Raw genomic sequence first — 25,608 nt, 5'->3', positions numbered from 1 at the left:
CAAACTGGTGTCTAGGGAAAGAACGGTTCAGCTAGAAAAGAAGGATCGGGCCCAGGCAGGCAAGCAACAGACGGAGAGATTGGAAAACGGGTTGGAAACTTTTGAGGGTCTAGTGGAAGAAAGGAGTACATAGGTATAAACATGGGGATTTCAAATACCCAGGAGGATACTTGTAATAGTGATTTAAGTTGAGAAAAGTGGTTGTTGGAGAAAACAAGTGAGTGATTTTAAGGCAGTGTGAAAAGTTAACTCTGTAGTTGCTGGAGGGAACAGCAGTTGAACTTTGTAAAAATGCTAAAGAGAAAAATTCTTGGTGTCTTTGAAATGTTTGTAAATAAATTCAGGCAAAGAAATTATTAGATTGCAATCATTTGGTTATGACCCATTTAGTTGAATTATCTAAAAATGTATATAGTGCTATGTAATTGAAATCTTATTAGGTTCTAAAGGCACTATAAGTGGTGATGTTTCTTTCAGTGTTTAAAAGCAGGAATTAAAAGTACAAAGCAAGTCAGGAAGCATCTGTATTGATGCAAGTTATCTAACTGATAAAGTAGAAGTCACTGAGACCTAAGCTGCCTATGAAACATATATATGAAAATATGGGGTAATTCCCCTGTTTTGCCTGAAATCAACTAAGGTACTTGTATATTTTCAGTGATGATTGATTGCCCAGAAAGGGTAGACTTCTGTTTTTGTCTTTCAGATAATCAGAGAAAACTGATGCTAGCTGAACAGCATTCAACATACCATGCCTTTGATGGCACAGTAAAAATTATGTTTTGTGTTTTATGTTCTGTCTTGTCTCGTGGCCAAAATTGTTTTGTTTATGGGATGGTCTGGATTGGAATACAGATACTTGTTTTGTTCAACTTGGAATACAAAGTGCTTGGATAAATTGGGAAAAATGTGATATACTAAAGTCTAATACATCTCCTTAAGTAAGAGAAAGAGAAACTTTATTGGCCAAATCTTTTAATTGAAAATTGTTAGTAAAACTTGCATACTAATAGTTTTTGGAAGCAAGGACATGGAAAGTTAACCCACTCCCCATATTGTATTTGGATCCTTCTGGCTATCTCAGATTTCTAGCCAGAGGGCTGGGGATGGTGGGAAACTATTGGACTAGAGGCTCTATGAAATAAACTCGTTAAAGTGGGTGTGCTTGTCCTAACTTGTTGTCCCAAAGCTCTGGAAAAAGTTATTTTAGTAAAAGGATAGATGTGACAAACTTTAAATAATAAGACTAATGTACTGTATAAAGGCAATGTATATGTGTTCATTGTTAGAAAAAGATGTATAAGTGAAGGCTAAGTTTCCTTTGTAGGTTAAAAGAAGCCAAACAGGACAAAGGAAGAAGAACGAGTTAACTGAGGAAAAATAGCTAACATGCTGAGTTTAAAGATAGGGATAGCCCCATTTCAGGACACTGCTCTCAGCTAAGACTTAGCTAACAACCAAGACAAGGGGGGCTTAAATGTGCCCACACAGCTGTAGAGTCTGCAAATCGCTGACAGGCACTAATGAAATGTGTTAGGTATCTTTTTTTCACAGGTAAAACCGCACTACACAAAGACCCTAGGAGGCCTGCCACTTCTTGGAACCAGGAAACTGGATTGATGTAAAGCTCCACCAGCGAAAGACTGCTTTGGCTCTATGCTGGAAAGACCCTTATTAAGTCCTGGTGACCACCAACAGCGTTGTGCAGTGTCAGAATCCAGGATTTCCTGACCAAAAAGGACATTAAGGACTGACCCTGGTGTAGAAACCAAGAATTATACACTGGCAGGAAGAAATCTGTGGGACCCCTGTTTGAGACTGTGGTATTGATTAGATTTTGGGGTTTATTCTACAGGCTGCGCCCTGTGGTTTGGATAAATCCTCCAGCATGTATTGCTCACAAGGGGCTGCCATTAGATTAGCACAACAGAGAGCCTAGGTTGTTTCCTCTGCAAGAAGAGGGAATTGACCAGATCTCTGTGGACTCAGGCCAATAATACAGCAACCATTTAAAATATTTTTAAAAGCTGGGAACATGATAAGAAATTGGGCCACCTAGAAAAAGGCCACTAGCCTTATTTTTAAAGCTCAGCTATCCCAAGGACAGGCTGGAGTTGGAGGGTTACATGTCATTTCCACCCTTAGTTCTATGACCCAGAAGTTGCTGACGGAGATGGTATTGAGAATCACTGAGACTGGGAAGGTATTGCAGTGGGATCTGGTATCTTTAGATGGATCTTGAGCACCAGACTTGGCCCACTGCCCTTACAGACTATCAGGAACCATCTGATCTGTGGTCAGGGGGATGACATACTTGGACACTTTCTGGATGGAAGTATGGACATTCACAGTGCTCCTTCCGGGCATGTGGACCGGTTAGGGTGGGTGTGGGCTTCCACATACCGAATCCTACCGGGTCCATAGGGCGGATGAATGTGGAACTGAATACCCCAGCTCCCTAGAGTTTAATTTTTTTTTTGTCTTCAAAGTATGAGAAAACTCAGCCAAATGTTTGTTGAGTATTCTCAAAGGGGGGGACTGTTGGTGCCATTAGGCATATCCCTAGATAACTCAGGAGGGTAGAAAAACAGTGTCTTAATGAAGCTTTTCTGTACCAGGCCTGAATGGACCAAAGTTATTTTATGCTTGTCCAAAGTGCCTCCATGTCTAAACTCTGATTGAACTCCCAGGTTAGAAGTGAGAATGGAATGTGTAACTGCTCCTTATCAGTACAACACGGACAGCAGGAGATAGTAAATAGGGGCCCTACTTGTGTTTAGTTTAGAAAGAGGGGAGGCAAAGTAATAAATTCAGAAGTAAACCAAGGTAACAGCCTTGAAAAGTTACGAGATAAATTGTTTGCTGTCAAGGATGATTTAACCTGTTTGATGTATACACTATATAGGAGTGGGGAGGAGACTAGTGGGGGGTAATGAGGATGCCTTGTTGAAGTGATGTATAAGAAGAGACACACACAGCTTGTATCTGTGTGCAGGATTTGAGATTGTAAATATCTCCCTGGCACCTTACTTGAGCTCAAATAAACTTTTTCTGCATTCTCCACCCTGGTGTGATAATTAGTGCGACGCACACCGGGCAACGAACCACTGTTTGCTGCCTCAGGCCTTTTTGGGCCGGCAACAATATCCTTTCCCCTGATACCATACAAGCCATGCTCTATATGTAAGATCACAATTATATGAAAATGAGGAATATGGGGGTTACAGCCCGCTCCCCCAAAGGTCTAGAATGTCACACTGAGATTCTATTTTCATTTACGTAACCAACTTTAACCTCTCTGCCTAACACTTATAATCACTTCCAATCTATCTTTCTGTAGTTAACAAACTTATTTTAATGTTTTATACTTACTTGTGAAATTGTCCAAAGTGCTTGGGAAAGCTGCTCAGATTAAAAAGGCTGGTGCATGTTCACTTTCTTTTTGAGGAAGAGGTGAATTAATTAATGAGCTTGCACTTTTCAAGAGGTTTTGAGCAGTGTAAGACGGTACATTCTGAGGTGCAAGGCTGAGGGCTGGGGAGCTATGCTGGTGTCTCTCTACGTATAATTGAGGAGTGGCTTATAGAGCATTCATGCAACTTAGTTGGGTGCATTGCTGCATGTTGTTGGCTGAGTGATCACAGCACATGGAGGGGGTTTTGCTGCTTGTCACTAGTGCAGCATTGTAAGTCACAGCCCAGGCTGGAGAGATAAGAGGACAGAGCAGTTCCACAGTTTGGGATTGTACCCCGCGGATCCCACCACACAGAGATCCTGCTGTGACCAGCCGTGGTAATACTGTGCTTAGTGCTCTGTCTTGTAGCTTCAACAGCTGCACATGCAAGATGAGTTACAGTGACCTTGACCTTGTTTCCATGTTTATCCAAAGCCTCCTTTTGACAGTTGTCAGCAAAAAGACCCGTTTCTGTTGCAAGCATTTGTATGGCTAGCCAGAGTCGAGCTTCTCCGTTAACAAAAAAGATTGACCAAAAGGGGACAAGAGGAGGCACGTTCAGCAAGGCAGCACTGGATGCTGGATCCTGAATCTGCTCTTTATCCAGCAGCTCTCTTGGCAAGCTCTGCCATGGTGCCACGCTCTGGGACTTCTCCCCTAACTGCTTCATTTTTCATCAACAATAACATGAAAAGTGAAAGGACAGTCATTCTCCATTTCCTGCAAGCCCTGCAGAGAACCCTCTAGAAGGGGCTCTGTGCACAGATATCCCCAGTGAATTGCATGGCCGCACAACACAGGGTCTCCTGTCACAGCAAATTGCAGCGGAAGCAACCTCCTTGCCAATGCCAATAGCCTTTTCATCAACACCAGACTGAGGATTTGATTCTCTCCAATGCTCTGTTGGAAAGAAGCCTTTTCCTTCACAAGCAATTACTTGGATTGTCAAGGGAGGTCTCTTCTGTTTCCTAGGAAGACACAAGATAATGTGAGCAGAGGAGACAAAAGCTATAGAACAAGGCACCATTGGAAGTTGAACCCAGGATCTCCTGTTTACTAGACAGGTGCTTTAGCCTACTAAGCCATGGTGCCTTCCCCAGCAAGTTGTTTGCAACCACTCCACTTGATGGTCCAAGAGCTCACCTTCAAATTCCAAAATAAAAATGTTCCCCATTTCCCTCAAGACTTGCAGACCTTGAGCAGGCTGGCTCAGTGCACAGAAAGCCACAGCTGAGCTGACAGAGGGCTTCTAACATGCACTTCTCCCACAAGCTGCTGTGATCAGATACTGATTAGTGCTCTGTGTTTCAGTCACAGCAGCTTCAGCTCAACTCTGAGTCATGGTAACCTTTCCATCAGCTCCAGATTTACCACTTAACACTTTCCAAGACTTAGCTGCAAGGAAGGGTCTCTGTATCTTGAACAAGCACTTACAAGGATTGTGCAGTGAGGTCTTTTCTTTTCATGAGAAGAAATAAAAGAAAGGAGCCTGACAGACAAGCCAGGTTCTGCAAGGAAGAACTGTCAGGCCAAGCCAGGATCTCCTGGTGAGTAGGAAGGCTCTTCAGCCAGTTCTTTCCAAAGATCACTATCCAGAGGCCACTTCCCACAGAGACCGATTATGGTTACAGACCCATCCTGAAATTAGAGCAGGATATTTTAAAGCTTTATCTCATAGTAAAATAACACAATTCAGCCATGTCGGCACAGAGGAGAAAGCACTCTGTCATTTCACAGTTATTGCAACTGATCTCACTGACAAACTTCCTTTTCTCGGGGCTGCTCCCAGCACTTAGGGAGTTTTTACTCTTCTCCCTTCCAGCTGTGGTGACGGGACTGCAGCAGCTCCCCAGGGCCAGCTTTGCTCTTTCACTTACATCCTTCACTGCTTTGGCTGAAGCTGTGTTTGCCACCAGTTTAATCCACAGCTGAGACCACAGGTACCAGCAGCTAGTTACAAAGGCTCAGTTCCCATCACCATCAGTGGGAGGTTCTCCTGGGCTGCCAGGGCTGCAGGATTTGGCCCATGGACAGTCAAGGTGCTACAGCAGTTACATTCTTACGTGTTGAGTCCTGCAGCCTATTACCAAACTGCTCTGCCATAGTCTGCAGGGGGCCTGACTTGCTGAGAATCTGGCAGAGGAGAGACCCTGGAGCAGAGAAGGAAAATGTCCTCAGCAGTCACAGCCAGCAAGAGCAGTAAAGACTGAGTATCGGACACACTTTTTCACCAGGACAATAAATGTGCACAACCCCCTGATATATTCTCAATTCAGTCCCCCTTCTCTGAAAACACCCACTCAGTGTGCAACGACAGTCAAAAAAGCAAAGAGAATCTTGAGAATCATTAAGAAAGGGATAGAGAATAAGACAGAAAATATCATATTGCTTATGGCCGACCACATGCATTGGCCTCCCCTCAGGCAGGGGACTTATAGGCCCTTCTGCCAGTTGGCGTTGGCAGCAGCAAGGGCTGGGTTCAATGGCTAGGGGAGGAGAGCAGCAGAGACGCAAGAGGAGAGAGAGTCCCGAGAGGGAAGCAATGAGTGCAGAGTGCAAACCAACCAGCTAAAGGTATCACAGAAGTCCTGAAATAACAGTAACTCCAGGTCCCATCAGGGCCACTGGGGGGGGCGAAGGGTAAGTGAGGCAATTTGCCCTGGGCCCCGCAGGGGCCCCCACAAGAGTTTTTCGGGGTTCCTGGAGCGGGGTCCTTCACTAACTCCGGGGGCTCTGTAAAACTCTCGTGGGGCCCAGGCCCCTGGAGATTCTTCCGCTCCGAGTCTTCAGTGGCAATTCGGCGGCGGGGGGTCCTTCATGAATGAAAAGTGACTTCACTGAAGTGTTGAAGTGCCTTAATGGAGAGAAAAGATTGGCTATTAAAGGGCTCTTTAATCGAGCAGAGAAAGGCATAACAAGACCGAATGGCTGGAAGGTGAAAAGAGACAAATTCATATTACAACTAAGGCATAAATATTCAACATGACGATGATTCACCACAGGAACAAGCTACCAAGGAAAGTGGTGGATTCTCCATCTCCTGATGTCATTTAATGAAGACTAGATGCCTTTCTGGAATGTGTTTGCCGAAAAGTAGCTCTTGTGTCATACAGGAGGCCTGTGATATGTAGGAGGTCAGACTAGATGCTCTAATGGTCTCTTCTGGCCATAAAGTCGACTAATTTCTGAAAAAACTGAGTGTAGTATTGGGAGCAGCGTCTGATGTTTTCCTGTCTAGCCGGCTTGCTGCCTAGAACGAACGCTCCTTGAGTGGGGTGATCCACAGGGAGCAGCTCAAACCTCCAAAGTGCCTGGCCAGGGGCAGGACATTAGCACAGCAAGGGAGGGGTGTGGCAGTGACATCACAAAGGCTTTTGCAGGACCTCAGACTATTGGTCAAAGGTGGTGGGGAGGTGGTGACCTCACAGAGAGATGCTGACATCAGCCAGGCAGGACAGGGGCGAGGGGCCAGGGAAACCTCAGAGACCCCTGTGGCTTTGCTGCAGCAAGTCTCCTTCTCCAGGTCTCTCTTTGAGGACTGAGAGAATATTCGGGTTCACGGACGTGAGCGCCAGGAGGAACCTCTTTCGACTTTTCTCCTTCCCTTTTAGTGATTTTACTAGAAAACAGCCGTCCTTGTTTAGAAGGTAAGAGCCTCCTGGAGGGAAGGGGTGTCATGAAGGCATCACAGTTCGGATGCCGGTGAGCAGCAGGCTCAGCTGTCAGAGCTTCCCGGAGCGATGAAAGGGGAGGGCCCATGGCTCTGTAGCAGGAATGCAGGGCAGCCGAGTTCACGGCAGGCATTGTGGGATACCGGAGGAGGCCAGTTATGGTGATATAATGAACAGCAGCGTCTACTCTGTCACTTTAAGTTTGCTGCAAAAAGCTCTAGACCTCTCATCGAAGTCGTTTTATTTTGTCACCAAAACAGGGCAGTTTTGTCGCCAGACGTGGCATTGCAGTGTGTACACCGGCCACAAGCTGCCGACCGAGAGAGCGTTGTGTGTTTTTCACACACCTGAGCAACATAATTCTGCTGAAACAACTTTGTAGTGCAGACCTGGCCAAAGATTCTCTCTCTCTCTCTCTCTCCACACACACACAACTTGCAAGGAAAACCTCACCTGCTGCTCTGCTTTGCAGAATCCAAACACAAGCAAAGCTTGTCAGGCCCCTGTAAAGATGGCAGGAGTCAGGTGGGGGCAGGGCCGGCTCTGGCTTTTTTGCCACCCCAAGCAAAAAAAAAATGGGGTGGGGCCACCGGAGCAACAAAACAGGGGGGAAAAAACGGCAGGGGTGGAGCGGCAAGCGGCGGGGGACACAACGTGGCTGGAGTGGCAAAGTGGTGGGGACAACACAAAAACGGTGGGGCTGGAGCAGCAAAGCTGGGGGGGACAACACAAAACGGCGGGGCTGGAGCAGCAAAGCAGGGGGGTGGGGGGAAGAACAACGGCGCGGCCGGCAAAGCAGGGGAAAAACAAAACAAAAAACCCCACAGGGCGGCCGGAGCCAGGGGACTCCCTGTGCTGCAGAGTGCGCACCCGGTCTAGTGGGGGGGAAGGGGAGGGAGCGGAGGGAGAGAGAAGGGGGGTGGCCAGCGCTTCAGCGGGGCACTCACCACGCGGCCCCGACCGCCACACTGCCTGGTACCCTCACTCCTTCTCTAGACTAACCTGTCCTGATATACTGTAACATGGTTATATTCCACCTCCTTCACTGGTTACACCCAACAAAATGAATTATACAGCAGACAGAAACAATCACAGACCCAGACAGAGACCATGCAAATAAACATACAAAACAATACAGAAGGGAGGATTTCACAACTACATCTATACAGACATAAGGGTTTTCCAGCTGCGTCTATTGATAAGTGAGTTCTTGCCAGACAGGATGCTACCAAACTAAGCTTCCCTTTCTCTGGAGGTGATGGAATATCAGGGCAGGATTGTATTCCTCACAGCCCAATAGCACCTTATTTCAATGTGACTAGTTGGGAATGTGGGGATGTGACCATACACTTCCCACCTTATGGCTGCCTTTGCTGCTTAGCCGAAGAACCAGGCCTCAGACTGTCACAGTAAGAGAAGGCCATTACACAGACAGACAGTGATTTTTTATTCTTTCTTTTATATCTTTATAACTAGCTAAGTGATAAAAATACACCTAAATTCTTAAAGTACAGGCCTTTGCAGACAGGCCTGAATCTCTGTATCCTAACAGTCCTAGAGGTCAGGCAGCCTCTGGGTAAGGGGGTGGGGACTCAGATCCTTCCACAGGCCAATTCCACCAGGGTCATGTATAAACCAGGGAAGTTCCCCACAATAGCCAGACCAGATGCCCCCTTTACACTTGTGCTCTGTCCTCATTGCTTCTCTGTCTCTCTTCCCCTCATCTCTGCTGCTCCCTCAGCACCTGGCCCCACAGCACTTCCTGCCAGCCAGAGACTGCATGTTCTAGGCCTGCTCCTGCGCTATCTGCACCTGCAGATGTGGCCTCTCTCCTGATTGCAAAGGAAAGGAACCTTTCCAGGAAATGGCCACAGCTTCTGGGAATCCCTGTGTGGCTGTAAACAGAGTTTGGCTCCTGGCACAGGAGGCAACTTAAAAGCTGAGCACCCAGACAGGAGCTTGAACCCTGGACCCTCAGATTAAGAGCCTGGTGCTCTACCAACTGAGCTACCTGGACTTATTAGGAAACAGCTTCACCATTCACCACAACAGTGATTATCCCTGTGTTCAGGCAAGAGTGAGCAGGCAGGCAAAAGAGAGGCAAAAAAAGTCCCAGGAACCCCTCCTCTTTTTCTGCACAGCCACTGCCTGTCAGCAGGATTCCTCCTCCTCCTCAGGGAGACTAAATCTCTGTGCCCAGACAGCCGGTCCATCCACTGCACCTCAATCCCCCATGCCCGAGCCTCCCTGCCAAAGCCCTGCACCTGGCCCCATACAGTTAAGTCTCACGTGTCGCTGGGAACTTAACTTCTTGTGCCCAGAGAGTCTCGGCCCCCTCAGCAGATGACCCGAGAAACACAGTGTCCGGCTTTTCCAAAGAAGTGTTTAGACCCCCTCATCATGTGGCCTAAAGGATAAGGCATCTCCCTGTGGATCGGATGATTCAGGATTTGAGTCCCCTCGTGGTTGTGCTCACTTTGTGCTGCAAGTCCTGCTCCCTTCAGGGCTGGAACCTCTTCTTGGCCGCTCAGGCCAATGCTCCGGCTTCAGCTAGAGCCCCGGGAAGGAGTTGGGGGGTGGGCGTCACAAAGGCTGGGGCATGAGCCCCAGGTGCTTCCAGTCTCGCCTTTGCCCTTCCTGACTTGCCAAAGAAAATGGGCGGTTCCACTTCCAAAGTGAGCACCATGAGTGGGAACGGTCAGAGGCCCCACCAGGGGGGCTGGCCCTGCTTTCCTACCCTCTTCTGATGTTGGCCACAGAGCATCAGCAGCCGCCCTGCATGCTGGTCTGTGGGTGGCCTTCAGCACAGCAGGGAGCAGGCTGGCCCTGTGGCTGTCTGCTGGCCACACATAGGCATGGTCCTCTCCTCCTCTTGCCCTGGCCTCTGTGGCTTTTAAGCCTTCCCTTGGAGCTGTCAGCACCAGCCGCCTCTGCTCTAGGTGCCCAGAGGAGGAGAGGTGCTGGGCTTCCGCCTGCCCAGCCCTGACTATGAAGCCTGGCCCTGGCCCTGCTTCTTTCAAGCGCCAGGTGGGCAAGAGGGAAAGCACAGTGGCAAGTGCCAGACTTGTGGGCACCAGGTGAAGCCGTGAGAATCCCAACCCTCAGGTGTCAGTTCTAGAGCCCTGACCCATCCAGCAGGAGGGGAAAAAATTGCTCTTGCAGAGCTGGAGACAAGGAAGTGGAGCAGTGTGAGCTCCAGGGCTTTACCACAAGGTCCCACTGAGATTTGAACTCAGATTGCAGGACTCAGAGTCCCGAGGGCTGCCCATTACACCATGGGACCAGCTCATGTTGTCTTCTCTGGCAATCAGTGACCCTTACGGGGCTGGCTTGTGTAAGGGACTGTTGGCCCCTTACTAAAGCTTAGTGGGGGGTTTGGTTGTCTAGTTCCCAGTCCCAGTAGAAGGGGGAAGGGCCAATGGGAAATCAGGACCCTGAGACTGACAGTCCCCTGGGCAATGGGGAGAGGCCAAAGCTCCAAGTTAGCCACACTGACAGGCCAGGCAGTGTAATGAGGGAGTCACCAGGCCAGGGGGTCCCATCCTCCCTGGGAGCTGGACCTGCCTGGGGCAGAGTGGGGCGGAGCTAAGGAGAGAGCAGGAGCCCGAGAAGAGCCGGGGAGCAGAGCTGTGCAGGTGTAGTGCCAGAAACTGCTCCCTGTAGGACTTTGCTACCTGTAGCAGTTACTGAGACCTGAGGTTGTTCTTATTTGCTGACTTGTCCTAATTGGCTAAAACTTGACAGTGGTGGGGGATGGAAGCATAAAGGCTTCGTCCTCCAAACGACCCTGCCTGGTGTCCATCTGTATCTATTACCTCTTAACACAGGATAGTAAAAAATAGAGTGAGGTCATTTAAACATCATTTATTTTGCAGCTTCATTTACTGTGCTAACAATGTAGCATCCTGACACCGATACTTCTGCCCACGTGCCCTGTGGGTTGGATTCATTTTAGTGGGATGCGGGACATGTGGAGGATAATTTAAACTCTTAATTTCCTTAGAGTTTCCCTTTAATATACTTCTATGCTGGTGCAATTTCTGACCATTGCACGTCTATTGTATTTATTACAATAGCACAAGTAAGTCACACAAGTGACATAGTCTAAGGGCTTGGCTACACTTCCAAGTTAGAGCGCATTAAAGCAGCCCCGGGCGCCCTAATTCCTGAGGTGTCCACACTCGCAAGGCACATGGAGCACCTGGGCTGTGCAGCTGGAGCGCTCCTGGTAATCCACCTCCATGAGAAGCATAAAGCTTGCTGAGCCCTGCTGAAATACCCGGGCATCAGTGTGGATGATGTGTTGCATCACTGCACTGTGTTTGGCCTCAGGAAATGTCCCATAATCCCCTGAAGTCAAGTGCCCACTCTGGTCATTGTTCTGAAATCGGCTGCAGGCATGCGGATATCCCCTTTCAAAGCTCCGTTTCTGACAGCCGGCTGCTTATCTGCTCTGGGACAAAGCAACCATTAGTGTGGAATGCTGCTGCTGTGAGTGTGTGTGAGGGGGGGGGTTGCTGCTGTCCGAACACACAAGACAGCATGCTGACACACTCTCAGCCCCCCAAACACACTGTCACTCCCCCCACGTACACACAACACACTCCCTGTCACACTCCACCCCCGCCCCCCATTTGAAAAGCACGTTGCAGCCACTTGCACACTGGGTTAGCTACCACAATGCACTGCTCTCTGTGGCATTGCCAGAGCTGCTAATGTGGCCACTCCAGTGCGCTTGCAGCTGTCAGTGTGAACACACGGCAGTGGTTTCCCTGCTGTGGTTTAACTCCCAGCGCTCTACCTCTGAAAGTGTAGCCAAGCCCTAAATTTCCTAAACCAACCGAACTCAGTAACTGCCCTCCACCACCATGTGCAGTGAGTAGGGGCACAGTGAAGCACAAACCACACTTGCTGGCTCAGCCTTGTGCATGGTGGGGTGGCCGCCTCCCCATTGATGAGACCTGGTCCCACCATCTCCGCGGAGCTCCAGTCTGCCCTGCTGCCATCCCTGTCTGTGTTGTCTTCTCTAGCAGTTGACTGGAAGGTGAGCACTGGCTGCATGCCATGTAGCCATGTTGTCTCGAAGGGCGAAAGCAGGAGGAATGATGCCTTCATAGCCCACCCAATATTCCCTAACATAGTTAAGGAAAATATTTCTCAATGAATTCTCAGTAAAAGATCAGTAGCAGCCACTGTCCGCATCAGTCTACGAGCATTGGTATTTTCTTGAAATTTGTCAGACCAACCTATCTAACACCTAACACACATTTGAAGTTCTTCTTTTCACACTGTTGCTCATTCTCAGGTTCTGCTTTGTCTCCAGACAGATCCAGTCTCTTTCAAGACAGCCTTGTTCTTTCTGTCTGTTTCACTCACTGAGGTGTTGGAGTAAACACTCCCCTTCCTTCTATTCTCAGACAAACACTAGTATTAAGTGTTTGCTACCGATGGGTCTAGAAAGCATTTGTCAAGTGGAAGATGCTGTTTCTGGGGGATTGCTCCCAAGATCCAGTACTTTGGGTTCAAACGTCTCCCAGCTTCCTTGGTGAAAATAATACCAAGGCTTTGTTGCAATATACAAGAAGGAAGGAGTTTTCCACCCCAGATGGGACTTGAACCCACAATCTTTGGCTTAGGAAGCCAATGCCTTATCCATTAGGCCACTGGGGCCCTGAAGAGCAGTAGAAAGAAGGATGGAAATTCGCTCTCAGGATTGCACATTCCTCACATTCACTCAGAAGCCAAATACCCATTTAATGGCCTTACAGAAACGTCTGCATCCCCTGGCAGCGAGGCAGCTGGGCAGGTGGCTGACAGAGCTGAGCACCACCTTTCTGCCAGCCATCGTTAGAGAAGAACCCCACCCTGGAGTCACCCCTCCCTCCTTCAGCACCTCCACGGCTGTGGCTCTGAGTGGCAGTAGGATGATTAGGGGGCGAATCCGGGGCTGGAAGGGGGGTAAGGTCGGCCTGTAAGGAGTGACCAGGTGGGGCAGACCCAGGGGGAGGCTGTGGGCTGCTGGTTGGTTGTTGGGATCTGAGCTCTAGATCAAAGCTGCACAGTGACCTGACACCCAGGATTATAGGGCCGACATAGTGACCCCCTTACTGGCCTCGGTGACCCCCAAACCCTTGTTACTAAGGGCATTGAGGAGTCTCTGTCCCTTAATAACTTCTGGGAGCTCCCAGCAGGCTGCGGGCGTCAGCCGCCTCCTGCCTCACAGGTTAGACTCTTGGCACCGTGCCAGCCGCCCCCTCGCTTGCAGGCCCAGTGTAAGAAGAAGGAGGCCTGGTGCTGGCAGAAGAGGGTTTTGATTGATCGACCTCTGTGTGATGGGCACAGGACGCTTCCACTCAGTAGCATAGCTGGGGGGGAGCAAGGGGAGCAGCTAAGGGCGTCGGGTTCCTCCGGTGGGGGTGTGGAGCAGCCGTTCGTTTTCCTGTTCGCACTCCTCTGCGGTGTGAAAATCGGGGAGGGGAGGCAGAAGCCCCACGTCCCTCCAGAAATGACACTCAGTGGGGGAAGCCAGGACAACAGGGTGGGGCGGCAAGTGGTGGCCAGACTCTCACTGCCAGGGTCTAGTCTAGCTCAGGGTCCAGCTCCACTTCCTCCCCGCACCACTGGCCCCCAGTCCCCTTCCACCACCAGGTCAACCCGGGCACTAGGGCAGGAACGGGGTGAGGCAGCAAGTCAAGCTGAGCAAGGCAGGCAAAAGCGAGTCTTGTCTTCATGGGCTGCTCACAATGACATCCTTTTTGTGTGCAACTGCTGCAAAAACATCCCGGGCAGAGAAGCAGCAGGCCAAACTATAACCACATAACTGCCAAAGTAGCTCAGTTGGGAGAGCGTTTGACTGAAGTTCTAAAGGTCCCTGGTTCAATCCCAGGCTTTGGTTGGCTCTTTCATCCCTCTTTGTGCAGTGGTGGCTTGTTTTCTGGGAGCACAGTGGTCCCTGCACCCAAGGTGAGCCCCTGAGCTTGGGCTCTGCAGTAGGAAAAGATATTGTGGGCTTCTGCCCCTAATTGGCTGGCCTGACATTTAACAATGAGGGACAGGAGCTGTCTCCCTAAGTGAGTTATTGGTGGACCCAATATGGCAGGAACAGAGTGCTAGAGGGGGTGCTGCGCAGTGACAGGCAGGTATAGAGGATGGAAACTCTTCTGTGCAGCTGAGCGAGGGCAGTACCAGGGAAGGGGCATCTGTAAAAGTGGCCCTGTGGAAGGTGGCAGGGATTTGGGGGCCCAGGAGGAGGCGCTTGATGTTCAGTGCCTTGGAGCAGCTGGACTTGGCCATGGTGGGTGTTCAGGAAATGCACATTAACAAGTCTAGGGTAGCTTGATGGTGATTGGTGGAAGGGCCATCTCTCTGGTCCTCCAGGCCAGGGAAGAATGATCGGGTTGGAGTCTTGTTCTTCACATTCGCGGTGCGAGTACAGAAGGTGCTGGAGCTCCGACCAGGGAGGGCATTACTGGTGGCTTTGTCCTCCATGTCACTGGTTACTGCTATATTAGTGTGTATGGTCCCCAATTAAGGCATGAAAGGAAAGTTCTATGAAGGAACTGGCTCCCTTCTTCTAGACCAGTGGCGGCTCTAGGCACCAGCAAACCAAGCTGTTGCCTAGGGCGGCCAAATCTAGGGGGCGGCAGGCTGGGCCGGTGGACCTGCTGCAGTCATGTCTGCGGGAGGTCCACCGGAGCCGCGGACAACCGGACCTGCCGCAGGCATGACTGCGGAGGGGGCGCTCGTCCCGCGGCTCGGCTGGACCTCCCGCAGGCATGTCTGCGGCAGCTCACGCGGAGCCGCCGGACCCGCGAACCGGCCGCAGTCATGCCTGCGGCAGGTCTGCTCGTCCCGGGGCTCCGGTGGACCTGCCACGGGAGCTCAACCGGAGCCGCGGGAAGAGGGGACCCGCCGCGGGACCGAGGAAGGGCGGCGCAGCACACCGCGCTGCCTGGGGCAGCCTATTTTCTAGAGCCGCCCCTGTTCTAGACCGCACGGTGTTTGGTGTCGGGGGGGATTTCAATTGTTGCACCGGCCTGAGGACTGCTGGTCCTGTTTTCCCAACCGTCAGAGGAAACTCTTCTAAGATGAGCACTACCTGGCGCAGGTCTGTAGTGAGGTCGGCTTAGAGAACGTGTTTCTGCACAGTGAACCAGTGGAGGGTGGGCAGTAACCTCCTATTCCTCTGACCCGAGCTCACACCAGCCGCAGAGGGGATACACCTTTCTGCGGGGACAGGCCAGGAGTCGCATTGACCGGATTTACGTGAAGGAGAGCACGTCGACAGCCCAGTGCAGGGTGGTGCCAATGGACAGTTCGGATCACACAGCTCTCACCGTGTGCTCAATGTGGGCAATTCCCTGACCCAGGGCAGAGGATACTGGAAGCTGAACATCCAGAGCTTGCAAGATAAAGGAGCAGGGGGGCGAGGCCTGGAGGTGTTGGCAGAACGGGAAAGCATCAGAGGGTTCTGTGGTTACCAGGGGGATTGGTGGGAGTCGGTGAGGAAGGAGTTGGCGGCTTTGTTCCGGCGGCCGGGGAAACACCACAACATTAAAGAAACCAACAGTGCAAAGTCCTGCAGTGTCACCTGTGGGATTTCCACAAGAGCATCCAGGCAGGGGAGCCAGTCAGCCTGTGACTGTACGACCAGATCAAGCGACAGCTGCCCGAGTTCCAGGAGATGAGGCTGCAGTTGGCTGATATGAGTGGGAGCATTGAGTGAAGGGAGGAGCAGACTCCCCTGACATTTTTGCAGCCTGCAGGGAATGGAGACAAAGCAGGGGGATGCAGGGACTCAGGGCAGGACCCATGGATCCGGTAGTGCAGGACCACAGTCGCTGGAGGAGGAGAGAGAGACCTGCGAGAGGAAGCTGATGGTGGGAAGCAATAAGTGCAGAGTGCAAACCAGCCAAGAGTCACAGGGATCTAGAAAATGCGCTAGTAGCAGGTCCCATGGTGTAATGGGCAGCACTCAGGACTTTGAATCCTGGAATCTGAGTTCAAATCTCAGTGGGACCTTGTGGTGACATGCTGCTTTGCTACAAAGCACTGGAGCTCAATGTGTTTGGCTACCTTCTTTCAGGGTCAACTAGAGTGAGGTTTTTCTCTCCTGCTGGGTAACTGATGCCCACTGGAGATAGGTCTTTGGTCTGGCTGGTTCAATGGGCTGGCGGCTATCGGTTGGAGGTCCCAGAACTTAACAGTCTGGCTAGAGATTCCTGTGGGTTGACTGGATGGTTGTTTCTCGCTGCTTCACCTGATGTCCACATCTTTGGTCCCTGTACCTGCAGCTGCCACCCTCTTCCTCTTGCCCACATGGCACTTGAAGGAAGGAGGGCCAGGGCCAGGCTTCACAGTCAGGGCTAGGCAGGAGGGAGGCAGAGTCCCGGGCGGGAGCCCAACACACCTCTCCTGCTCTGGGCACCTGGGGTGCTGTTCCCCCCTGTTCAGGCCCCCCTGGGGCCCTGCACTTCACATAGCTCTCCCTGATTTCAGCTGTTAGTGAGGGAGCCTCACTGCTAGCGCAGACTGGGCAGTTCATTGCATGAGAGACACTGTCCCAAAGCAGGACTAATGCTTAGAGCTGGTTATCAGTGATTTCAGATCTGCTGGTCTGCAGCAAGACTCTCCATTGAGTCTTAACCAGCTCTGTTATTACACAGGGAAGAACAAAAGGGTCAAATGGGGCCTGGAACCCTTAAGAAGAATCCACCCCACCGAGTACAACACTTGTCGCTACCTGCTCTCAGCTCCACTGAGAATGTTTTGGGGTCACTCCTTGCCTGTATCAACCTAGGAGTCTCAGAGAATCTTAATTAACAGGTGCTCCAGTGGCGCAATTGGTTAGCGCGCAGTACTTATAGGGCAGTGCTGAGAGGAGCTATGCTGAGGTTGTGAGTTCAAACCTCACCTAGAGCACTGGTTTTCATTAACAACATGGCATCACCCCCTCATTTGCCCCTGTGGAATGTAGAATTCAAGCCCTGGGTACCCTCAGGAGGGGGCTAATAAAAAATGCCCCCTTCACTTATTACCTCCTCTCCAGGTCAGAATCTACCATCCTTTCTACCCCCCAGCCCCTGTGCCAGGATCCCTCAAGCAGAGCCTGGAGTCCTGCCCCTGGCGTCTGTACTATTGACACAGACTAAGTGACAGGGACAAAACACTCAAATCCCGCCTGGTGCGGGGAGCCAGGTTTGCTCTTCAAATTCTGTCATTGGTACGTTTCCAGGCCTGGGAATGTCCCACAACAGCATTTAATGGGAAGCTGCCTGCAGAACAGTGACACTGCACAGAGCTCCTGTGGAGGAGGGGTAGGAATTAGTAACATTTTGAGGATCGTTTGGGAAATGAGCCTTTGCTGGCAAGGTTTGTCTCTGTTCATATTTCACCTTCAGGTGTTATGTTGAGGGATCTTTAGTGTATTTTTGGGAGGTTAATAACTATCTCCTCAACTTTATTTACTCAACTTAAAAATTGGTGTCACTTGATTTTTGCATCTCCCTGTGAAAATACAACTGACACGTGTGGCTTTCTACAGGGGGTCATGATGTTAAAGTTAAGGAATTCAGTCTCTGTACTTCTGGGGGGGTGTTGCTTTTTTACAGCTGCCTCAGGGCCAGGCACACTGGGCTGTTAGCTGCACCCACTGTCCTTGCCAGGGGCCCCTGCTGAATCCTGGGCGGCTGCACTGCAGTGCTGGGGTGACTCTGCAGGTGGAGAAGCTGCTGTGGAGCAATGTAGAGCAAGTGCAGGAAGGAGACGGGGTCACTATTCACATTCTGAACTGCACAGTTTTCCAAATTTGGGACTAGATTCATAGACTTAAGGTCAGAAGGGACCATTATGATCATCTAGTCTGACCTCCTGCACAATACAGGCCACAGAATCTCACCCACCCACTCCTGTAACAAACCCCTAACCTATGTCTGAGTTATTGATGTCCTCAAATTGTGGCTTAAAGACCTCAAGGTGCAGGGAATCCTCCAGCAAGTGACCCGAGCCCCATGCCGCAGAGGAAGTCGAATGTCCGAGAACAATTCTGGTGAACGCAGAGCAATGACACTGGAGATGCCCAGACCTCCAATAGGGGCAATGTGGAAATTAATAATGGGAAGATCATTTGTGAAATTAGTCGTCACTGACAAGATTTGTCTCTGTTCCTATTTCACGCTATGAGGAATCAGTACAGATTTTTACTATATTAATTAAACACTTAATTTTATTTAATCAAGCCAAAAACTTAGTATCACTTATTTTTTCTCTGTCCTAGCAAGAATGAATTGAATTTTGTGACTTTCTGGAAAGTGCAGCGAGATTAAATGTGGGAAATTCAGTCTCTGTGTTTGTGAGCTGATGTTTTCCTCTCACAGGTCAGTGCCTGCATTGACATACCCAGAGGGATCTAAGGGCTGGTGTACGCTGGGCACTGAACTGGCAAAGCGACGTCTCCCAGGGTGTGACCCCCCCACAAACCCATAGAGTTAAGGTGACCTAAGCCCGGGTTAGATAGTGCTAAAGAAAAGGAAGAATTGTTCTGTCCATGCAGCTATTACAGGGATGGGAAAATCCCTCCAGTCACTGTCTACTCCAAAGTGCTATAGCAGTGCCACAGCAGCGTTTTAAGTGTAAACAGAGTGAAAGTAGATCTGGCTCCAGTTTGCACTATGGATGCTCAGGCACTAAGACTACAATAATAACAACAGCAGCGCAGCGCTTGCGTAGTTGGCAGGATTTGAACCTGCGCAGGGAGACCCCAATGGATTTCTAGTCCATCGCCTTAACCACTCAGCCACAACTACTTGATATACATCCATTTCACTGCATGATGATTTTGTTCTCACTGAATTGTCTCTTCAAATTGTTTGCTCAGACCAGCTTCCCCAGCACACTCACGGCTGCGCATCAGTGTAAGTGTGTCCGTGGGTGAACAGCGAGAATTCCTGCCCATTTTCCTTCTGGCTGGAGCAGCATGAGAGTGTGTTTGTGTGAACGACATTGCTGTAGATTGTTGTTCATTCCCCACTCTGACAATTCAGACAGTCCCTTTCCTAGTCAAATCTCCAGCACATCGTTCCAATAGCAGGGGGCAGGATTTCTCTGGGGCACTGAAATTTTTCAGAGGGCTGGTGCATGAACTCAGTGTTGCATTCCATCCCTGATGTTTCATGGACTAACAACAGCAGCAGAAAGAAAGAGCGGAGCCAATATCTCCCTGGCAGGGATGCAGGTGCCACGTCCCCTCTGTCTGACCATCGCCATTGCAGGAGAGAAGGGTTCACTGGCATTGAATGCCCTGGCTCAGACCAGAGACACAGGGAGGTTTGTGCGCCTCCACTTTGCGCGCCCGAGGCAAGTGCCTCACTCGCCTCACCCTTGTTACAGCGCTGCAAACTCCATCCCAGAGCCTGCCCCCCAGAACCCCTCCCCCACCCAAACTCCCTCCCAGAGACCAGCCTCTCACCCCTTCTGCACCCAAACTCCCCCCAGAGCCTGCACCCCAATCCCCAGCAGGGGGGTGGAGTGGTGAGGACAGGGATGGGGGGAGGAGGAGGAGGGGGCAGGGTGCTGAGGACAGGGATGGGGGGGACGAGCAGGGCGGGGGGGCGAAGGGAAAGGCCGGGCAGAGCGGACAGGGTGGGGGAGGGGACGCCGGGGGCGGGGCTGGCGGGAGGGTCACAGCGGGGGGGGACGACACTGCGGGGGCAGGTGGGGGGGCGCTGAGGGGCCCCGCGGCCCCAGGCTGCCGCTTGTGGGGCTGCTCCCAGGCAGCTCAGCCCCCCCCCAGGCCCAGCTGGGGGGGGGGGTGAAGCCCTTTCACTCCGCGCTGCCTCTGCCCTGTGCCCCCCCCAGCCCGGATCCCACGCGGGATTCGAATCCCAACGGCCGCAGCGCGCGCCCGGGGTGGGGGGGGCAGCGCAGCCTCCGGGCGAGGGAACCGGGGCCTCCTCCCACGCGCCAAGTCTCTTTCCCGCGCTCTCTCCGCCAATCAGGGAGCGGGGAGGGGCACGGCGAAGTGACGCGTTACGGCCCCTCCTCCAATAGGAGGCCGCGTGTGAGAGAGAGAGAGAGAACTACGCTTCCCAGAGTGCACCGGGAGGGGGCGTTGCCTGAGCAACTGTCCGTCACTTCCGCTCTGAGACGAGCCAGCAACTACAACTCCCAGCCTGCCCCGGGGCGCCTCCGTCCTCTCCAGCCCAGCTAAGGGCGGGTCCCTGGGTCCACCTGACACCTCCCCCAACAACGGGTCTGGGTCTGTGCGGGGACTGCACCCTAGACCTCCTCCCCCCACCCAAACTCTCTCCAGAGCCTGCACCCCAATCCCCAGCCCCAGCCCAGGGCCTGCACCCTAGACCTCCTCCCCCGACCCAAACTCCCTCCCAGAGCCTTAGGCAGGTGGAGGGTGGAGTTTTGGGGGGCGGGGTCTGGGCGGTATGAGTGACATTATTGGCCCACTGGGAGGACTGGAGGACTGGCCCTGGCCCTAAGGTAAATTGAGGTTGAGACCCTGCTTTAAGGGATTGGAGCAATGCTGGAGAGACTGACGGGTAGGGAGCTGGGGAGCTGTGTGTGCTCCAAGGAGAGTTGTTGTTGTGCTCTGGTGAGACAGAGCGGGGGTGGGGAGTTTGTAAGCTGTGGTGTTTGTACAGAGATAAAGTTTACTAACCCCCAGGTTAAAAACTGTTCCTGCTCTGGGCTATACAGGACACTCCTTGCTGTGAGTATAGATCAGTCGTTCAATGTTTCCCTGCAGGGTAATGGCTTCCTAGTTCCAATCCAAGTAATTCCCTTTAAAAACTTTTTCGAATGGAAATCAATTTCCAGACCCATCTCCAGTATGTTCAGGAGTTCGCTGAATGGGGGCAGGGGGCTTGAAATGAATTTAAACACTCAGCATTTTCCTGTGCAAATGAATAAAGACCTAGCAGAGCTGTCCAGCAGCTGAAATCAGTTCCAGTCCTCGGCGTCTCTAAGAGGGACACTCTGTATCTGAGGCATGTGGGACACCTTTGTGGTGAGGACAGGTGAAAAAATTCTGGATTCAATGAAAGCTGAGACCATAGGAGGGGAAGGTGAATAGCAGCACCACACAGGGTCATAACACTCAGACACGGGGCTTCGCTGTAACTGCCCCTGTGTTTTCCATTATTTCTATCCTAAGGAACACACCCTCCCCCCCACCCCACACTGTCACACACAACCTTCTCCCCTTGAGCCCCATCCCACCCCTACCCCTCTCCCCCACACACGCCATGGGACACAGCCTCTCGGTGACTCACCCAGATGGGGGCTTGTCTCTGCATCTCCCCAACGGAGGGGAAGAGAGCCGAAAGGGCCACAGGAGACCAGTGGAGCTAGGCAGGGATAGAAAAGACTTCCCCTCCCTTCTCTTCCCCTCTCTTCTCTTCTCAAGAGTCTTGTTAATCTCACCCATGGGACGTTCCAGCACCGGGTGGGCTCAAAGCACCAACCTTCCCCTCAGCAACAGAAGGGGGAACCAGATCTATCACATGGAAGGAGGCTCCCCACCTCTGCTGCTGCCATCCTGCAGCCTTTAATATGGATTTGTTTTAGCTAATGCAACCCCCTCAACCCCTAATTCATCCATGAATCAAGGAGAAAAAACTCTTAATCAGGCACCAGAGGTGCAGTGGGTTAGTACACAGAACTCATAATAGTAGTGCTGAGTGGAGTGATGTTGAAGTTGTGAGCTCACCTGGAGCACTAGTTTTCTTTAAGCAAATGGCTTCTGCCAATCATTTTGCCCTGCAGAAAATACAATTGCAGCTCAGAAGACACCAGGGTCCCCTTGCTTTACAGAGAGCAGGGCAGATTCCACAGATCTACCAGGCTCTGCTCTCCACCAGCCGCCTGTGTCAGGAGGGGTCAGGCAGAGCCCAGAGCACTGCCCCCGACTCCCCCTCAGTCTTTGCTCCCCAAACCACCTGTGTGCTCACCCTCTTCGCTGTGAGACTCAAACCCTGCCTGGCTTTCTGTATGTCGGTGTGGTTTTCATCTGTTGTGTTGATGTGCATGTGGGTCCTGTGTGATTTTGGTGGATGCCTGGCATAGTTTTGTGTGCATGGGTGTGTGTATGATTTTTGCATGCAGATTGTTTTTTGCTTAGTATTCTTTTGGTATGTGGGTTTTGTGTTTCCTGTTGTTGGCTTTTGCTGTATTTTTGGTATGGATTTGTTCTTTCTATATTTTGTGTGGTTTTCCTTTTTGTGTATATGGCTCTGTGTGCTGTGCGGGTTTGGTTTTTGTTTATGTCTGTGTGGGTCTGTGCAGTGTGTGATTTTCTCATTCTCTCTGTGTGGGTTTGTCTCTCTGTTTGTATCTTCATGTGTAAATTCACTGGAACTTTTCAAACTCTCCACAGCTTTGCCAATTTTCACCAGGAATTTTTCTCCATTAACAAATTCTCACTTGTTCCCTACCAGTTGGTGACCATTGCCCCAGGGGCCTGTCAGTCTCAGGGTCCTGATTTCCCATTGGCCCTTCCCGCTTCTATTGGGACTGGGAACGAGCCAACCAAAAACCCCACTCAGTTTTAGTAAAGGGCCAACAGTCCCTTACACAAGCTGGGCCTGTGAGGGTTACCACTGTGCAGAAAAAGCAGCACAAGCTGGTCCCATGGTGTAATGGGCAGCACTCAGGACTCTGAATCCTGCAATCTGAGTTCAAATCTCAGTGGGACCTTTGGTTTGTGGTGAAGCCCTGGAGCTCACACTGCTCCACATCCCTGTCTACTGTTGGACAAGAATAAGTCTTTCCTCTCCTGCTGGGTGACTCAGGTGCTGTGGGGGGTCAGGGCTCTATAGCTGGTTAATGGTGCCTGAGGGTTGGGATTTTCATGGCTTCACCTGGTGCCCACAAGTCTGGCACTTGCTGCTGTGCTTCTCCTCTTGCCTACCTAGCCCTTGAAGAGGGCTAGGCAGGCAGGAGCCCACCACTTCTCCTCCTCTGGGCACCTAGAGCAGAGTCAGCTGGTGCTGACAGCTACAAGGGAAGGCTTAAAAGCTGCAGGGCAAGAGGTGGGGAGAACCATGCCTATGTGTTGGCCAGCAGACAGCCACAGAGACACCTGGCCAGGCTGCTCCCTGCAATGCTGAACCCCCACTGAAGGCCACCCTCAGGGCGGCTGCTGATGCTCTGTGGCCAACATCAGAAGAGGGTAGGAAAGCAGGGCCAGCCCCCCTGGTGGGGCCTCTGACCGTTCCCACTCCAGGTGCTCACTTTGGCAGTGGAGCCGCCCAGTTTCTTTGGCAAGTCAGGAAGGGCAAAGGCGAGACTGGAAGCACCTGGGGCTCATGCCCCAGCCTTTGTGACACCCAACCCCCAACTCCTTCCCGGGGCTCTAGCTGAAGCCAGAGCATTGGCCTGAGTGGCCAAGAAGAGGTTCCAGCCCTGAAGGGAGCAGGACTTGCAGCACAAATTGAGCACAACCATGAGGGGACTCAACTCCTGAATCATCCGATCCACAGGGAGATGCCTTATCCTTTAGGCCACATGATGAGGGGGTCTAAGCTCTTCTTTGGAAAAGCCGGACACTGTGTTTCTCAGGTCATCTGCTGAGGGGGCCGAGACTCTCTGGGCACAAGAAGTCGAGTTCCCAGTGACACGTGAGACTTAATTCTCTGGAGCCAGGTGCAGGGCTTTGGCAGGGAGGCTCAGGCATGGGGGATTGGGGTGCAGCGGACGGACCGGCTGTCTAGGTGAGGAGATTTAGTCGCACTGAGGCACAGGAGGGAGGAGGAGGAGGAATCCTGCTGACAGGCAGTGGCTGTGCAGAAAAAGAGGAGGGGTTGCTGGGACTTTTTTTGCCTCTCTTTTGCCTGCCTGCTCACTCTTGAGGTGAACGGTGAAGATGCTTTTCAACAGCGAATATGTCTGGGCGTGGTAAGGGAGGCAAGGGTCTTGGGAAAGGAGGCGCTAAGCGCCATAGGAAGGTGTTGAGGGATAACATCCAGGGTATTACGAAACCCGCTATTCGCCGTTTGGCTCGTCGTGGGGGAGTGAAGCGTATTTCAGGCCTCATTTACGAGGAGACTCGCGGGGTGCTGAAAGTGTTTCTGGAGAACGTGATCCGAGATGCTGTTACTTACACCGAGCATGCGAAGCGGAAGACTGTGACTGCTATGGACGTTGTTTATGCATTGAAGCGTCAGGGTCGGACTCTGTACGGATTTGGAGGCTAAACTGTGCCAGTAATTCTCTTCAAAAACAGCAAATCCAGGTAGCTCAGTTGGTAAAGCATCAGGCTCTTAATTTGAGGGTCCAGGGTTCAAGCCCCTGTCTGGGTGCTCAGCTTTTAAGTTGCCCTGGCTGCCAGGAGCCAAACTCTGTTCACAGCCATGTGCAGATTCCCAGAAGCTGTGGCCATTTCCTGGGAAGGTTCCTTTCCTTTGCAATCAGGAGAGAGGCCACAGCTGCAGGTGCAGATAGCGCAGTCTCTGGCTGGCAGGAAGCGCTGTGGGGCCAGGTGCTGAGAAAGCTCAGAGGGGGAGCAGCAGAGATGAGGGGAAGAGAGACAGAGAAGCAATGAGGACAGAGCACAAGTGTGTAAAGGGGGCATCTGGTCTGGATATTGTGGGGAACTTCCCTGCTTTATATACAACCCTGGTGGAATTGGCTAGTGGAAAGATCTGAGTCCCCACCCCCTTACCCAGAGGCTGCCTGACCTCGAGGACTGTTAGGATACAGAGATTCAGGCCTGTCTGCAAAGGCCTGTACTTTAAGAATTTAGGTGTATTTTTATCACTTAGCTAGTTATAAAGATATAAAAGAGAGAATAAAAAATCACTGTCTGTCTGTGTAATGGCCTTCTCTTACTGTGACAGTCTGAGGCCTGGTTCTTCGGCTAAGCAGCAAAGGCAGCCATAAGCTGGGAAGTGTCTGGTCACATTCACACATTCCCAACTAGTCACACTGAAATAAGGTGCTATTGGGCTGTGAGGAATACAATCCTGCCCTGATATTCCATCACCTCCAGAGAAAGGGAAACTTAGTTTGGTAGCATCCTGTCTGGCAAGAACTCACTTATCAATAGACGCAGCTGGAAAACCCTTATGTCTGTATAGATGTAGTTGTGAAATCCTCCCTTCTGTATTGTTTTGTATGTTTATTTGCATGGTCTCTGTCTGGTTCTGTGATTGTTTCTGTCTGCTGTTATAGTTGATTTTGTTGGGTGTAAACCAATGAAGGTGGTGGAATATAATTGGTTAGATAATCATGTTACAGTATGTTAGGATTGGTTAGTTACATTTCAGTAAAATGATTGGTTAAGGAATAGCTAAGCAAAACTCAGGTTTTACTATATATTCTGCAGTCAGTCAGGACGGTTGGGGGGAGGGGGGAAATGGGAACAGGGACTGGGGATGGGGGAATTGGGATCATGTTTTTCTAAAGGGGAAAATGGGAACGGGGATGGGAACAGAAACAGGGATACAGGCAAGGTTCTGTGGTGTCAGAGCTGGG

General features: G+C 51.3%; 1 protein-coding gene and 5 non-coding genes across 6 annotated transcripts; 4 read left to right on the top strand and 2 right to left on the bottom strand.

The window, feature by feature from the left end:
• Window positions 1-12,722: 12,722 nt before the first annotated feature.
• TRNAR-CCU lies at window positions 12,723-12,795 on the bottom strand. The gene has a single exon. It is a non-coding gene; the product is annotated as a tRNA-Arg (tRNA).
• A 3,279-nt stretch (window positions 12,796-16,074) lies between these two features.
• Window positions 16,075-16,146, top strand: TRNAQ-UUG. The gene has a single exon. It is a non-coding gene; the product is annotated as a tRNA-Gln (tRNA).
• An 806-nt stretch (window positions 16,147-16,952) lies between these two features.
• TRNAI-UAU lies at window positions 16,953-17,046 on the top strand. The gene is made up of 2 exons: window positions 16,953-16,990; window positions 17,011-17,046. It is a non-coding gene; the product is annotated as a tRNA-Ile (tRNA).
• Window positions 17,047-18,847: 1,801 nt separating this feature from the next.
• Window positions 18,848-18,929, bottom strand: TRNAS-AGA. Its single transcript has one exon. It is a non-coding gene; the product is annotated as a tRNA-Ser (tRNA).
• Window positions 18,930-22,758: 3,829 nt separating this feature from the next.
• Window positions 22,759-22,830, top strand: TRNAQ-CUG. The gene has a single exon. It is a non-coding gene; the product is annotated as a tRNA-Gln (tRNA).
• A 1,184-nt stretch (window positions 22,831-24,014) lies between these two features.
• On the top strand, window positions 24,015-24,329 carry LOC120389387 (histone H4). The gene has a single exon (XM_039511919.1). The coding sequence runs from the start codon at window positions 24,018-24,020 to the stop codon at window positions 24,327-24,329; it is 312 nt and encodes a 103-aa protein (XP_039367853.1). The 5' UTR covers window positions 24,015-24,017.
• Window positions 24,330-25,608: the final 1,279 nt, after the last annotated feature.

The sequence above is a fragment of the Mauremys reevesii genome, linkage group 23 (genome assembly GCF_016161935.1).
Source record: "Mauremys reevesii isolate NIE-2019 linkage group 23, ASM1616193v1, whole genome shotgun sequence".
NCBI lineage: Eukaryota > Metazoa > Chordata > Testudines > Geoemydidae > Mauremys > Mauremys reevesii.
The sequence above is the reverse complement of the archived record's forward strand: the minus strand, read 5'-3'. Positions and strand labels throughout refer to the sequence as shown.